The following is a 17,633-nucleotide window of genomic DNA, read 5'->3' as shown; positions in this document are numbered from 1 at the left end:
CCTCCCTTCAAGAGAGAAGGGGTTCCTTTTAGAGAGAGAAAGCTCAATCCAAGTCCATCCTTGTTAGGGCGAGAGAAAGCTAGAGAGAGAGAAATCTTTTGTCTCTGGTTCGAAGTCGGAGAGCTTGACTGGGTTGCTGACGGCGGAAAAAGTTGTGATCATTTTGCTGCTATTTCGGTGAGTTTTCTTCAATCTCGCTTCTTTCAAAGGAAAAAGGGTCTTTTTTTTTTTTGCGTCAAAGCTACATCCTTAAAGCTTTTTATCATCATTCACATCAACCCTAACGAGCTCAGTATTTGAAGTACAAGAAGGAAGATGGTTATAAACCAAATTAGACAACATAAAATCATTTAATTAGTATTAGCCATTGCGATTGGCACGTCATATGCGTTAACTATAACCATAGCAAAGATTTTGTAGCCAGTGGTTGTCTATAAGAAATTTCTTCCTCTTGTTGTGTTTGCTGGTGAAACTAATTTGACCAATTTATTATATTAAATCTAATATGCAACAATTTGTTGGTTAATTAAGTTTTAGCGTAACTCGTTGGTTCGTCGGTTTGTGCCGAGCTGTGCTAAGGGACCTATAAGCAATTTTATATGCCTACAGCAATCAAGTTATTTTAATTAATAAAATAATATTTTATTGTTTTATTAGTTTTATTAGTTTAATTTTTTAAATAATAAATCATTTTGTTTGGAAAATATGTGAAAAAATAAAATTTGATATGTGGGGTTAATTGTTGAAATAGTTAAAAATATAGGGAATAAAAAATAATAATATAAAAGTAGATAAAAAGAAAGATACTGAGAATATTCTTTTTGGTGCAAAAAATGGTGCAGTGGGTTGGAGATGAATTACTGTTAGATGTGACTTTTGTACCATTTTGGTGCAAAATTTGCACCATTTTGGTGCGATGGGTTGGAGATGCCCTAAGGTGTTTGATTCTTTGGTTGCATATTTTTAACGTGCAATGACTGCAGTCATGTACAACTGAAATATTTTGAATTCACTGTAATTATCCACTTTACTTTAATTAAGAAAGCACAAAAGATCTCGAGTTACTGACAAAGACGTAAGTCACAATTGCATTTTTTTAAGTTTGCAATATCATGAGATTTATATTGCAACATTCACAGCAACCAGCCCTGGTAGATCCAAAAGGACATGATAACCAAATACTCCGGTGCATTTACAACTATATATAATATTGAATTAAGTGTTTGCAACTGCGTGTGACAATATTGTTGTTACTTTTTTGAGGAATTTAAATGTACAACACTAATCTCTCGGAAAGCATAGCATAGTTATGCTTACCTTTACAATTAGGTTTCTTTAGCATATCTTCTTCAACTAAGTCATTTAATTCAAGAATGATTAGTAGAGGTCCATTAATTGGTTATTCGGTAGCTCGCTAAAAGTGTGGTTTTTTTTTTGGTAAATGAATGATTTTTATTCACAAACCAAAATTTAGAAGTTAAGTACATCAAAAATCTCAGATACTGAACTCTGAGAACTAAAACTCAACAAACAAAGAAAACTCAACTTTCCATTTACAGGGAGAGAAACCAACCCCAATCTTCATTTGGCAGCGAAAGATTGTTGAGGATAGCAGTGTATAAATCAACTTTAATATCCCTAATGATTTGGCCAGAGCTTCTACTTTTCGATTTGAAGATCCTTTCATTACGCTCTCTCCAAATGTAGTAAACACTTGCGGCAAGAGCCATTCTCTTCACTTTCAGTTTAGAACCCTTCACCTTTAGGCTATTGCAATACCAATCAAGAAGCAATCTCCAATCACATGTCCTCCAACTAAACTTGAGCCATTCCATAACCCCATTCCAAACAGTCATAGAAAAACTACTGTCAAAAAATAAGTGCTTGTGACTTTCAGATCCCCCTTCACACAGAGAGCATTGATTAGATTGAATTACCCCTCTTTTAAGCAGTCTATCCTTTGTGAGAAGCCTATTTTGAATAGCGAACCACAAGATAAAAGACTGTTTAGGTAGGATTGAACTCTCCCAAACTGTATCTGCCCAAGGTACAGATACGTTTACATTAGTAGGAGAAAGGATCTTGTAGAGCTCAGATAGCTGAATCTTGGATTGATAAAAACAAGACCTGATGCTCTGAATTAACATATCAGTTCCACCCACAAGATTTAGCTCAGATAGCTGAATCTTGGATTGATTATAACAAGACCTGATGCTCTGAATTAGCATATCAGTCCCTCCCACAAGATTCACAGCTTTATCCCTTGCCTTCAGCAACTGTTTCCATAACCAAGAGTCTCCAGTTTTCACCCTCACTTGCCAAATGTTAGATTCTTTAAGATAGGTGCCATGAACCCATTTAATCCACAAACACTCTTTATTTGAATGCACATACCATAATGTTCTAACTGCAGTGGCTAGATTCCAAGTAGTGGCAGAAAAGATACCCAGACCCCCTTGATTCTTACCTGTACATACTTTATCCCAAGATACAAGTGGAGCCTTGAGACTATGATCAGATCTTCCCCACAAGAAATCTCTGCAAAGATCATCTATTTTCTGAAGGACCCTGGAGGGCAGAATATAACATGAAGTCCAGAATATTTGAACACCAAGAATGATGCTTTTAATAATCTGCATTCTGCCTGCATAGGACAGAGTTCTGTGCTTCTTCCAATCTTGAAATTGATTTGAAATTTTCTGAAACAGGGGACTGCAGTCAACAAAAGATAATCTCTTTGCAATCAGGGGAAGACCAAGATATCTGAATGGAAGAACTCCCTCAGGAAATCCAATGTGATTATAGATTTCATTCTTGATAGTGTCATCAACTCCACCATAAAATATAGAGCACTTAGTGAGGTTTGCTTCAAGTCCAGAAATGGCACCAAATTTTTTGACACACTGGTAGATTTTCAGAACAGATTTTACATCCCCCTTACTGAACAAAAGCAGGTCATCAGCAAATATAAGGTGAGAAATCTTGAGACTACCACACTTAGGATGAAATTTAAACTCTCCATCATTATTCAGTAAGCTCAGTTGTCTTGAAAGATACTCCATGCCTATGATAAACAAGTAGGGGGAGAGAGGATCTCCCTGCCTCAAACCCCTAGCCCCTTTGAAATAGCCATGATAGGAACCATTAAGAGAAATGGAATATTTAGGGGTTGAAATACAAGTCATAATCCAATCAACAAAAGTTGTAGGGAACCCCAAACCTCTGAGCATTTTATCCAAAAAAACCCCAGTTAATTGTGTCAAAAGCCTTTCTGATGTCAATATTAAGCATAGCTCTAGGAGATAAGTGCTTCCTTCCATAGTTTTTAACTAGTTCATGGGCCAGCAAGATGTTATTTTGGATTTGCCTACCCTTTACAAAAGCAGACTGAGATTCACTGATGATAATTCCCATGACAGATTGTATTCGGTTTGCTAAAATCTTTGAAATGAACTTGTAAATGCAGTTGCAGCAAGAAATTGGTCGAAAATCAGCAGGATTTGAAGGACAGTTCACCTTTGGAATGAGAGTGATTGCTGTAGAATTGACAGTCCCCAATAATTTACCTGATTTGAAGAAACTTTCAATAGCTTGAATGATTTCATCTCCCACAATAGGCCAAGCAGATTTGTAGAAGGCAGCACTATACCCATCAGGACCTGGTGCCTTATCATCAGGCATGGAAAAAACAGCATTCCTAATTTCTTCTTTAGTAACTGGCTTTGATAGCTCTCTAGTTTGAAGATCATTAAGACAGGGGCCTTTCTGAATTATATCCATGTCAGGATCAATAGTAGTGACTGAGGCTCCAAACAAGGATTTATAGTAAGAGATAAGTTCCATAGCAATTTCATTTCCCTCAGTAATTCTATCTCCATTATTGTTATACAGGATCATAATTCTATTATGGTGTCTGTTGCTTTTGATAACAGAATGAAAAAACCTTGTGCATCTATCCCCTTGGAGATTCCATTTGATTCTAGCTTTTTGTTGATAGAATGATAATTCACACTCCAAAAGTTTGTTGAAAGTAGCAATAAAACCTTTTCTTGATTTATGAGAGAAGCATTAAAAGGGTCAGATAACAAAGCCTTTTGAGCATTTTCCAGATCCATCTTTGCTCTAAGAACCTGCTCACTGATATTACAAAAGTGTCTTTTGTTGAGATCCTTCAGAGCTGTTTTCAGGAGTTTTAACTTTGAACAGACAGAAAACATAGTGTGGCCAACAATAGAAGTATTCCATATGGAGGAGACTGTAGGTAAAAAGTTAGCATGCTTGATCCACATCTTAAAGAATTTGAAGGGCTTCTTACCTTGCACTTGATCCTCAAAGATAGAAATAAGAGCAGGAGAGTGATCAGAGAAACTAGGAAGAAGAAATTCCACCTGGCTTGAATTATAAGTATTAATCCAGAGATCATTCACTAATGCTCTATCCAATCTACTCCAAACTCTAGTAGTAGCATCCTGTTTATTGTTCCAAGTAAAAAAGCATCCAATAGTTTTCAGATGGGCTAGCTGGTTGCTATCAATGAAATGGTTAAAATCCCTGGTATCAGATTCAGATAGAGTTGTGCCACCCAATTTTTCATCTTCACTAATCATAGCATTGAAGTCACCACAGAGCAGCCACGGTAAAGACCCATAAGCATGCTGTATCTGGGATAAATCTGTCCATAATGACTTTCTCCCATCAGAATGATTGAAGCCATAAACAGAAGAAATAACACAGGTTAACCTTCCATCCAGGGAATTAACTGCACAGGTAACATGTTGAGCTGAAGAGCCAATGATATGAACATCTAAGATATATGGATCCCACAGAATCATAATCCTGGCTTTATCTGAGTTATTAGCATTTGAGACACACTTCCAGTTTATAGCAATTTTTTTAGCTATTGCCTGAACTTTATCCTGCTTTAGTTTTGTTTCCAGAAGAGCTAAGAAAGAGAGATGATATTGCATAAGGTGTTTCTTAACCAAATGCTGTTTAGGGGATTTATTTAATCCCCTAACATTCCAAAAAGATAGGTTCATAGGTTTTCACCCCCTCTATCAATAGTTGAGGGGTCCAATGCAGAAATCAAGTTAGTGAGAGGAGAGAAGGGGTTAACTCCTTTACTTTTATTTCTGTGCACTTGAGGCCATGAACTACCAGGGAGAACAGCATCCTTTCCTTTGTTAAAGTTCAAAACAGGCTGAACATGCACCTGCACAGCACTGTTTGTATCAGCTGGAAAGACCACTTCATTTGTATTTTTTGATAGCACTTCAGCTCCAGAATTCACAGAAGAGGTAACAACTTTAGTAGGAAGCTGATTCACAACAACAGGATTTACACCTTTATCAGTAGCATTAGGTATCAGAACAGTTGCCTGTTTGGAATCAGATACAGTATCCTTTTGCTTAGGGATCCATTTTTGTGCAGGATAAAACTTTTTACAGAACTTAGTATCGTGGCCTACATTCTTACAGTGGTCACACCATCTAGGCTTAAGCTCATAGAACACTTTCTGAAGATATTGTGAACCATCAGGCCCTTGAATTGCAATTTTATCTGGGAGAGGAGAGGGCATTTTCACTTCAACTAGAACTCTGGCATATGCCAGTCTTTGCATATTGGCAGTTAACATATCTGTAGCTATAGGGCGACCAATTATGCTAGAAATTTTATTGATCCCTTTAGCATTCCATAAATTCAACTTAAGAGCTGGTAGCTGTATCCATAAAGGATAAATGCAATCATTTAACTTCTCAAAATCATCCCCCACAGACAAAGGCTTCAACAACATTGGACGAGAACCAAAAAACCAGGGACCAGATAAGAGAATATTATTCATATCTTCTTTATTTTTAAACTTGAAAAGGAACACCCCAGCTTTAAGGAGACTAATCTCAGGTTTTGCCAGAGGAGTCCAAACTTTATGAATAAATCCTTCCAACTTAACATTCAAGCCCATCACCTGACCTACAAGAGAAGATTGCCAGGTAGAAATCCCCTCATTCCACTCATCTTCATTAAATGAAACCCTATCATTAGATTCAGGGGGGATATAGTTCAAATTTAAACCACTTCCCTGCTTCCTATTATCAGCAAAAAAACTGACCCAGCTTCTTTTGGGATTTTCATTATAAAAAGTGTGGTTATTTAATACTAACATGCTTTAGTTGAATGTCGTTGATGAGAAACCAACATATTAGATTTTAATTAACTATAGATGATGCAGGAAAAGTGAAGCATTTCTTCTTGCTTTTCTCAACTATTTGTTCTTCTCATAAGACATCGGCACTTTTTCATCTCTTTTTATTCAAATTAAACATGGATTAAACTCTTTCTGTTTTTAAATAAACAAATTAAGTTTGTGAAACTACAATTAGGAACTATCACAAAAATGTTTTAAGTGGTTTTCAGTTAAATCTGCAAATATCGTTTTGAGAAATAACTTCACGGCATTACAAGTCGTACGCCGTTAAGGTAGAGAATGGAGTAAAGGAAAACAAAAGAAGAAAAGTAAATAAATAGATTTAAGAAAAATGAACCATGCTATATGAACTTTCACTTCTTGGGCCTAAACATGCCACGACTCAAGCATCTTTATCTTAAGTATTTGTTCTTTATTAGCCAAAATAACCCAAACAACGACTAACATTTTCATGTTACAATGAACCCCAACTTATTCCTAGATTGATCAATGTGATCATTCTTATCAAGCAAAAGAGTAGACTATTCATAATTAAAACAAGTTAGGAACATATACACATCCTCAATAGTTGGAGAAAATGGTTAGTGAAGTCACGATAAATTGCAATGGGATTAAAGAAAAGGGTAAATTAGAAGAAACCTCCTTCCCATTGTTAGATTTGAGATACAAGCCCCGAGGAGGGGGGTTAAATATGTTTAATATAGTTTTTTGCTAAAACACATAATATTCAGCGGAAATATAGAAAAATAAAAGCGAACAATCAAACCAAAAATCAACCAAGGAACACATGAGATTTTTATAGTGGTTTAGATAACAATTCCTTCTCTGAAAGGGGCTTTCTCATTATGCCAAGAGTTCTCTTGAATCACAACCTGATTCAGTATGTTTACAAAGACTGCACCTTGGAATTTACATGAAACCAGTCGTTTAGCCTAACTCTCCGCAATGAGTAACACCTAGCCCTAATTAGTCCCAATCCTTAATTATTGCCGATTTGAGTACACCATAAATCCTCAATTAACACTGGCTTGACTACGCCGTAAACCCTCAATTCGCCCCTATTTGAGTACGTCATAAAAATAAGTTTGATACAAATAAATAAATAACAATTAAGCGCAACTAGAAAGATCTTATGGCCCTTTTGATTAGTAAACTATTCTTCAAAAGATTGCAAAGCTTGATGAATAATAGTGTAGATGATGAAGTACAAGAGTAGCCCTTCTCAAAGGTTGATGATTGGTTGATGAAAAACAACTTGAGGATGCTTTTTAAAAAGCCTGAGCAAGATTATTTCACCAACATGAAATATCTTGAGAAACAATGTGTAAAGTAATCAAACTTTTATCTTTGTGTACACATATACGTATTTATATAGATTTTAAAATTATATATGAACTTGTGCGATATAATCAAGCCTATATACTAAAAGATATTATCATCTGAATCAATCTCGTGAAAGCATATACATAGGCATGTCTAAATTTTTTTTAAAAAATTTTTAAAAGAAAAAAGAAAGAGAAATTTTTATTTTGTTTCAGATATATATAAAAAATAAAAAAATAAAAATAACCCTAAAAAGAATGAAAAATAAAGAAAAATTAAATTATATACATACAACAGGTTATAGAATTTACCTTTACTTACCCCTTTGAGAAGATATACTAAAACAAGCATATATGCAAGTTGTATTTTTGTAATAAATACTTGCTTGCATAATGAAATCCTCTTTGCATGTATTAGCAACTTCTCATCCATTTATTCTTCTTGGTAGGCTAAGGAATAGGTTCTTGTCTTTCAAAATATTCCTTGAGCAACCATAACAGATGTTGTCTTACTCCTTAGCCTTCTTGCACACCTACAGAAAAAGCAAATAGATGTGACTTAGTTATTTGTTGGCTTTCTTATTTTGATGATGTTTAACAAACAATTTACCACTAATGTTGTTTGTCTAGTATTTATGTTTTCTTATTTATTATAGACAAACAACATAGTTGGAGGTTGGATGGATTGCGTCATAACGATCATATCAAAAGGAGGTTGGCGGAACTGTAGAGTGAAGCAATGTTATTCAAAGTTAAAGATTCAAGTTCAAGCTTCATCCGCAAGATTACCAAGTCAAGCTTATTGAAGATCAAGATCAAGTTTGGGTAATTTAGTTTAGATTTTATATTATGTGTGTTAGATACTCTAAGCTCAATATCATATACACACACATTTATTGTTTTCTTCGTATATATAAATAGTTATATATATATACATAAGTTTTGGTTTCTATGCATATATATAGTTATATATATGTACATACATGTGTTTTTGAGTTTTCATGTTTATAAATATAAAATCACATGTTTCATATTTATTATATATTGCATAGAATATGCATATTTGTGAAAATACTATATTCTTAGTTTTTTGACTTAACAAAAATCATATATATATTTTATTAAGTCTACATAATCATTGTGCAAAGTTTTAAAACATGGTTTAGCCTAAATGTCAAAATTCATATGTTTACATTTTCATGTTTTGGTCTATTTTGTAAAATAATGATATTTTTCATTTGGGAAGTCCTTTTTGGAAACCAGTCATTGTAGCATGTTTATTACCATATCTATAATCATTCCCCAAAGTTTTATATTTTTTGGAATTTGTTTGATATTTTTAAATAGTATTTTAAATTCAGAAAAATAGTTTCCAGAACTTCATTTTCATGTATCAGTTCACGGTCGACCGCCACGGTCGACCGCGCCTGAGTTTTTTACATAGTGGGCAGTAGAAACTTTCGCGATCGACTGCCACGATCGACCGTCGGCTGAAAATTCTCGCGTTCGACCACCGCGGTCGACCATCGAACTCTCTGGAGTTTTCTGGTGGTTTGTTTGTTGCTCACGGTCGACCACCGCGGTCGATCGCCACTCTGTCAGATCAGTCCCAACGGCTAGGTTCCAGAGTTGTTGTAGTGTGGTTTTTTGGTCTTTTTCTTGGCTTTCTCTTAGCTTTGGGGTTTTTATAAATACCCCCTTTTACCTTCAGCTCTATACACAACAAGAGAATGTTTTAAAGAGTTTTAAAAAGAGTTTAAGCTTGTTTTAAGCTTGTTTAAGGGGTTGGTTTATGAAGAAAGTTTTACAAGAGTTTGAGGAGATTATCAATTGTATTTTGGGCATTCAATCCATCTCTCTCTCTTGTCATCTAGAGAAGTTTTCCTAAACTCAACTCTAGCTTTTATTTATAATTATTTGTTGATTATCATTTCTATTAAAGCTAGTTTTATATTGAGTTTAGATTTGATTTATCTCTTTGTTACACACACCCACTTGAGCTTATTGTATTTGGATACATAGTATATTAGGGTTATGAGAGATTATAATATTTATGCTTAATTGAGTTCTCCCCTTGTATGAGAGAACAAATCATTTATTGTTACATTGTGAGATTGTAAGGTTTTCGGTGAGTTAGAAAACCGAGTGTGTTGTAAAGTTTTCGGTGAACTAGAAAACCGAGTATGAGGAGTGAACGTTGTTCGGTAAGCATTGAAAACCGACACTGTGAGGTGTAAACGTTATTCAGGTGAGTGTAGAAAACCCGGTTGTGATAGTAGATTTATCCCCGGGAGTAGAGAGCGGAGACGTAGGACGGAAGGTCCGAACTTCGTGATCATATCGTGTGTTTGAGTTTGCTTTGGTGCACTTAATCTTATGTTTATATTTCTTGTCACCATTGTCCATAGCTCATTATTTATATCATCCACTATCTAGTTTAGATTTACCCTTATGTTGTTTATATATCCTTGCACATACATTGCCTATATCTCTTTGTTAGGATATATCTTGTTGTTCATATTGCTTATCATAACTCATATATATTGTTGTATTCCATACTTACTAGGATAATTTGTTAATTAGTTTTTATTGGGATAAAATTAGATTAGATTAGCATAAGACCCTAATCACCCCTCCTCTAGGGTCTAACAATCCACTTAAGTCCATGTTGGTTAGTAACTGTGTATTTAGGTATCCAAATCTACTTGATTATTTTAACTCTATATTGCATTTGACAATTTATTGAAACATCACACATTCTACCACATAAAGTACAAGTAATAGAAGATGTATTTGAGATTAGTGCAAAAAGAGTTAAATTATTTCTTCTTACAAAAGAAGATTCAAACTTTTTATGTTTTTCCAAATATGATAACCAATTCTCGTTTTTTTTCTTTTACAAATCGTTGCTTAGAAAAAAAACCATGTTTAAATCCTGTAGAACCAACAAATGTTTTTCAAGGTATTTTTTGAATTAATATTTTGGGACTTTAATTGTTTAATTTTAGAAACTATAGTAGTGCATCGAGTTTCAAGCTTTATTTTTTTCAGAAGACATCTCACATGAAAGCTCATTTACCCTACTAACTAATTTTTTATTTTCACAAATTTTATTAGTTAATTGCTTGGGTAAATCACAATTCATGTCTTTGTACATGGAACATGGTATGCATTCAAAAGAGGTATTTTCACTTGTATTGTTAGATGTATTCAATTCTAATTTTTTTTTTTAATTTTGTCACTCAACTATTTATTATCCTTATTTAAACTTGGATTTATATTTTAACAACTTTATATTTTTCAATAAAAGTTTCAAATTAACCCAACATTTTATTATATGTAAAGTATAAATCATCATATGTAGGGTATACCTCACTATCGGAGCTCTCTTGTTTGGATTCATTCGAATTACTATCTTTAGCCATGAGACAACCATGTGCTCTTTTATCATCATCACTCGAGCTACTCTCTGACTCGTTCCATGTAGTCACTTTTGAACTTTTCCCTTCCCTTTATAATCTTTTTTTGTTCAGCAAGCAATTATTTCTTAAGTGACCGATATTTATACACCAAAAATAAATTGGTTTAGTATTAGTATCACTAGAATTATATTTATTTAGTTTACTTGTATAGTGTCTCGTTTGTCTTACATGAATTTCTGACCATCCTTTGATTTGAGGAAAAATTCATACCCTTTAAACATATTATCAACATGACAATTTTCATCCTTAGAACTTAAGCTTGACTATTTCTTCTTCTTGGCTCGGGAATTCTCCTTTGAGCTTTTAGAGCTAACGACAGTAAGGAGCTTTGTAGAAATTTTTTTGCTTTCTTTCTAGGGTTTAGGAACTAAAGATAACGGCTTGAGTATGCCGTGGATCCTCAATTAACACTTACTTGTGTATGCCATACACCCTAAATTTACCTCGGCTTGAGTACGTTGTAAAAATAAGTTTGATATAGAAAAATAAATAATAATTAAGCATAACTAGAAAGGTCATTAGAAAGCAATTCTTTAAAAGATTAAAGTGAAGCTTGATGAAGAATGGTGTAGATGATGAAGTCCAAGAGTAGCACTACTAGAAGGTTGATTCCAACTTCCTGTAACCTATATAAAATATCTTAAACATATATTAGATGAATATAAAAATTTTATCTATCAAACTAAGTTGATCGCATGAACAAGGTCCTAACACCCATCTCTCTCTCTCTCTCTCTCTCTCTCTCTCTCTCTCTCAAGCCTCATCAATCTAATAAGATCGAAACAAATCCTCATCTTTGCTTATTAGTGAAATCATTGGTCTAGTAATAAGGTTTTGTCCTTTATGTATATATTGGCACAGGTTATGAGAGGATGGGGTGAGGTGAGGTGATGTTAAGTGCTATAAGTGGAGAGGAAGAATTTCTTTTTGACTTTCATATTTGGTTGATGGGTGTGTGAGGAGAGGTGCATACTTTTTTATTTTATTTTCTCTCTCTCTTCTTTTGTCCTTCGAATCTAGGAGGGTTATTCTCTCTCCTTATTTTAAGTTTATTTTTAATTGCCCCTCACGTCCCCTCACCTCGCCTCAGTCTAACTCACCCTCTGATGAACACAAATTATATGTGCACTTAATAGGATATTCAAATAGAATAATGCTAAAATATATGATTTTTAGTTTAATAAAAAAAACTTCTCTTCAAATATTATTTAAATAAAAAAAGAAAAAAAGCTAAGCTCTTCCATATCTCCTTTTTTAAACCTTTTATTTCTCTTGTAGATCCAACTGAAAAGTTTATAATCTTCAAATTTAATTTAAAGCAATTGAAGAAATTTTTGTTGCATGTCGGCGGAAGCGTGCTCGCGAACCAAACATCCACACGAGTCAGTGAGCAACAGGAGGAGAACAACTAATGAGTATAATTCACAAAAGAACGGCACAAACCAATCACAAACACAGAGATTTACATAGTTCGGCAAGTTGCCTACGTCCACGGGAAGAGCATGGGAAGATTTTACTATATGGAGGAGAAATACAATGGATTACAACTCTCTCAAACTTAAAATAACCCTAACCAATAATCTCTCACTCATTCACAATAATCTTTCTCTCAAAGTGCTCAAAAGACTCTCTTTTCTCTCTACAAATCTCTTCTAAAACGTTCTATATATAGAAACCCTAAAACCAAAACAGACTAGGAGTCCAACAATTCTAAAACTAAAACCAAAATAGACTAGAAATCCTAATAATTCTAAAACCAAAACTAAAACAGACCAGGAATCCTGTTTAGCCCAATAACCTACTATCTAATAATTCTTCACCTTGGCGAAGTATTCCCAAAACTAAGCCGACACCAATAAGAGCATCAATACGTCATCTCTCCAAATCCGGCTGCACCAGTGCGGTTTCCTACATCCTCTCCCAAAGGATCAAGCCACCCGTATTTTATCCAAATGGCTTCAAAATGCCTCAACAAGTACAAATCTGCAATAAATTTCTGTAATGATCGAACTTATTGCTCGGGACCATATTTGTGAGCATATTTGCTAGATTGTCTCTTGTGTGAACCTTCACGAGCTCCACATTCTCATCTTCAAAAATATCATGGACGAAGTGATAACGAATGTCAATATGCTTCGTCCGCGCATAGAAAACCAGATTCTTTGCCAAATAGATAGCACTCATGCTATCACAATGAATAGTGATGGATCACTGTGAAACACCAAGATCCTCTAAAACTTCTTGAAGCCAAATCATCTCCTTAAGAGCCTCCTAATCGCCATATACTCTGCCTTCACCATCGACAAAACCACTATAGACTGCAAGGTACATCTCCAACACACCGGCGCACGATTCAAAGTTATCCCATCGTTAATCGACGCTTATCCAAATCTCCAGCATAGTCCGAATCTACGTATCCAATACATAGATGTCCACCACTAGTGTCCCGCTCAAACACCAAACCAACATTGCGAGTACCTCGAATGTATCTCAAAATCCACCTCACTTATCCCAATGACTCGGACTCGGGTCATGCATGTATTGTGAACCATGCTATATGCCTGTAACAAATTCGCCTTGTACAAATCATGACATATATCAAGCTTCTTACTATGCTCGCATATGAATTCTTCGACATCAACTCTCTATCTTCAACTTTGGTTAAAGGTCAGCTGAAAGCTTCAAATGGGCTCCCAAAGGTACACTGACTAGCTTCGTCTCCCTGGTCACATTAAATTACTATAAAACCTTCTTCAAATAAGCCACATATGTCAAACTAATTCTTCCCTTATCTTTGTCTCTGTCGATCTCTATTCCCAAAATGCACTTTGCTTCACCCAAATCCTTCATCTAAAACTCACTCGAAAGCTGAATCTTCAATCTATATATGACGGATTTGGAAATATAAGCAACTAACATGTCATCAACATAAAGCAATAAGTAAATATATGAACCTCCATGCAACTTGTGATAGTACACGCAAGGATCAAACTGGCCCCTAATGTACGGATGACCGATCATGAACCCATCAAATAACCTATACTACTGTCTCAGAGATTGCTTCAACCCGTATAGCGATTTCTTCAATCTACATACCAATTTCTCATTTTCGACAACTCGAAATCCTAATGGCTAAGTCATATAAATTTCTTTATCAAGATCACCATGAAAAAAGTTGTTTTCACATCCAAATGATCTAATTCCAAACCATACTGGGCCACCAAAGCTAGCAAGATCCGAATCGAAGAGTGCTTTACCATTAGAGAAAAGACTTTATTGTAGTCAATGTCTTCTTCCTGTGCATAACCCTTCATAACCAATCTAGCCTTAAACCTCATAGGAGTGCCTTGAATGCCCTCCTTCTTCGTATACACCCATTTGCAACCAATAGTTTTCCGCCCCTTTGGAAACTCAACAAGCTCCCATATGTCGTTCCTATGAAAAGACTCCATCTCCTCCTGCATAGCCTCTTACCACACAAATCAACCTTCGAACTCTGCTTAGCCTCTCTGAATGTAGTAGGAACCATCTTATCGACACTCTCCACCAGAAGTGCATATGCAACGACTGTGTTTGTATACCTCACTGGCAACAGTATTTCTCTCCTCAATCTCTGAACTGTAATCGAATCCTGAACCTGAACCGTCGATCCTTGATCCTGCTCTATCGTACATGTATCCTCCAAATTATCACTGTGCTTACCTAGCGTTACCTTAGTCGGCACTTTAATGGATACAGTCCCATCTGAACTCTGTGGAGCTGCATCAATCTCTACCACCTGCGATATCTCTATTGTCGGGGGTGCTCTCCACCTGATGAGAGCTGGTAGGATTCAAGAGCGAAGCCTCATAGAATGTGACGTCTCTGCTCAGCACAATCTTTTTCTCAAATAGATCCCAAAACTTGTATCCTTTCACACCACGCTTGAATCCCATAAATATGGCCTTCCTAGCTTGAGATTCTAATTTATCAGTTCTGACATGATAAAATACAGGGCATCCAAATACCTTGAGCTGATCATAGTCGTGTGTTGGCTCTCCAGACCACATCTCCATAGGGCTTTTTCCCTCAATCACAGATGAATGCAACCTATTAATGAGGTGGTTCGCATATGAAAGTGTCTCATCCCAAAAGATCTTGTCTAAACCACTATGCGATAACAAACATCAGATCTTCTATAGTAAAGACCGGTTCAACCTTTTTGCTACCCCATTCTACTGTGGTGTATGACTAACTGTGAAATGCCTCTCTATTCCCTCGTCTCGACATAGCTGCTGAAAGGGGTCTGAAGTGTACCCACCGCCATTATCAGATCTTAATGTCTTGATCTTTCTTCTTGTCTGTAGTTCCAATCTTCTCTTTCACTTTACAAATATCTCTAGGACTTCACTCTTCTTCACCATGATGTACACCCAATAATGCCTAGAATAGTTATCTACAAACATGATGAACCAATATCGACCATCAAGTGATGTCGTCTTGGTAGGACCCCAAACATATGTGTGCATATAGTCCAAGATGCCTGTCGTCCTATGAATGGTTGTCCCAAAATTCACATTAGTCTTTTTGCTAAGAACACAGTGCTCACATAATTCAATCTTCCTACTCTTGGCTCCCTTCAATAGCCCTTGCTTGCACAGCGCCTACAATAACTTTTTAGCTGTGTGCCCTAATCTATAGTACCAAAGTCTACTCATGTCTGCCAGTGAAACTACTGAAGTTACCTGGTCAATCTCGGTGCTTCCCTTCAGATAATATAGATTTCTATTGCGGACTCCTTTCATCACTATTAAATGTCCCTTAGTAATTTTTACTACAGCGCTCTCAAAGTCACATTGAATTCCTTTGCCTCCAAAGCTTCAACAAAAATAAGATTTCTTCTTCAGCTGAGGAACAAATCTCACTTCATTCAACTCACGAACAACTTCGTTGTGCATCCAAATCTTGATGGTACCTATCCCGTAAATGCCACGAGACTGATTATTTCCCATGACCACCCCCCCTCATCAAGCTTCTCGAAAGATACAAACCAATCTCATCAGGGAATCATATGATAAGTAGCACCAGAATCCAGCATCCAATCCAATGCATCCGCATAGTTTACCTCTGGAATAATCAATAGAGAAAAGTATGAATCGTTGAAATCATTACCACTCTTAGTAACATTTACCTCACTAGCCTTCGGGCACTTCTTCTTGCTATTCTCCTTCTCTCTGTGCTTCGGGCAATCTCTCTTCCAATGTCCTTGTTTTTTACAGAAAGCACACTGGTTCTTTGCTAATTGGTAGTGGCCTCTTGACTTTGACATACTTCGATTATCACCGCTTGGATAGGGACTCCTTCCTCTTGTCGACAAGGGTCTCTCCTAAAATACTAGCTCTGGAAGACTCTTTGTCCTTCCTCCTCAAGTCAAAATACGTTAACGTATTAGTCACTTCACTATAAGTGATGGAAGATCTAACGTTCAACAAAGTGAGCACGAATGTATCATACTCCTCATCGGGTAAGGAGCCTAACAAAATAATCACATTGTACTCATCGATATCTTCTCATCTACATTCACAAGTCTAAAAATAACTTTGTGTAGTAGTTAACATGATCTGCAAGTGAGGTACCACTGGACATCTGGAATCTGAACAATCTTCATAGCAAGTGCAATCGGTTCTCAACACTCTTCGTAAAATATTTATTGTTGAGAATCTCTCACATATTCATCGTAAATGTCACATCGATCGCATCGTACTTCAACTCTTGTTCCAAACAAGATCTTATTACCCCACAAGTGTTTCGATTCATCTTGTCCTATATCGTCTTATCATACTTCGAAGGCCTCTCATGGACCATGATGGTCTCCTCTAAGTTCTAAGCATTCAATGCATCTTGCACATCACTCATCCACAGCCCAAAGTTGATCATGTCATCATACTTCACAACACTAATCTTCATATTCTAAAGTACAACCTGAATTGTATTTGCCGTAGCCTTGCTGCTTTCACCACTATCTTCTGTCATTGCTCGCTAACTCTAAATTGTAGAGAAAATTCGAACAACTGATATAATTGAGGAATTACCCAACTTGAACCCTAGATTGGATTCCAACATGAACTCCCAACCACATGAGAAAGGCAAGATCTCCAACTAACAACTCCACAATGCTATCTTCACCGAAGCCTAGATCTTCGAAATCCAAGCTTCTAACACTAAATTTTTCTCCACCCAAAGAAAACCCTAGGTCTAAAACCCTAGGCCATGATACAAATTGTTGTGCGTCGGCGGATGCGTGCTCGCGAATCAAACACCCACACGAGTCGGTGAGCAACGGGAGGAGAACAAGCAACGAGTGCAATTCGCAAAAGAACGGCACAAACCAGTCATAAATACAGAGATGCACGTGATTCAGCAAGTTGCCTACGTCCACGGGGAGAGGATGGGAAGATTTCACTATATGAAGAAGAAATACAATGGGTTATAACTCTCTCAAATACTCAAAATAACCCTAACCAACAATCTCTCACTCCCTCACAATAATCTCTCTCTCAAAGTGCTCAAAAGACTTTTTTTTCTCTACAAATCTCTTCTAAAACGTTATATATATATATATATACTAAAACCAAAACAGACTAG

General features: G+C 36.0%; 2 protein-coding genes across 2 annotated transcripts; both read right to left on the bottom strand.

The window, feature by feature from the left end:
* Positions 1,554-3,062, bottom strand: LOC109835341. The gene has a single exon (XM_020403318.1). The coding sequence runs from the start codon at positions 3,060-3,062 to the stop codon at positions 1,554-1,556; it is 1,509 nt and encodes a 502-aa protein (XP_020258907.1).
* On the bottom strand, positions 5,036-6,163 carry LOC109835340. Its single transcript, XM_020403317.1, has one exon. It carries the CDS (start codon positions 6,161-6,163, stop codon positions 5,036-5,038), a length of 1,128 nt encoding a protein of 375 aa, XP_020258906.1.

This window comes from Asparagus officinalis, chromosome 3, assembly GCF_001876935.1.
Source record: "Asparagus officinalis chromosome 3, Aspof.V1, whole genome shotgun sequence".
Classification (NCBI taxonomy): domain Eukaryota; kingdom Viridiplantae; phylum Streptophyta; class Magnoliopsida; order Asparagales; family Asparagaceae; genus Asparagus; species Asparagus officinalis.
This window is presented reverse-complemented; position numbering and strand designations above follow the sequence as displayed.

Excerpts from the sequence above, each read along its gene's own strand:
- LOC109835341 (XM_020403318.1), bottom strand. The coding sequence starts at position 3,062 with ATGGAGTATCTTTCAAGACAACTGAGCTTACTGAATAATGATGGAGAG.
- LOC109835340 (XM_020403317.1), bottom strand. The coding sequence starts at position 6,163 with ATGTTAGTATTAAATAACCACACTTTTTATAATGAAAATCCCAAAAGA.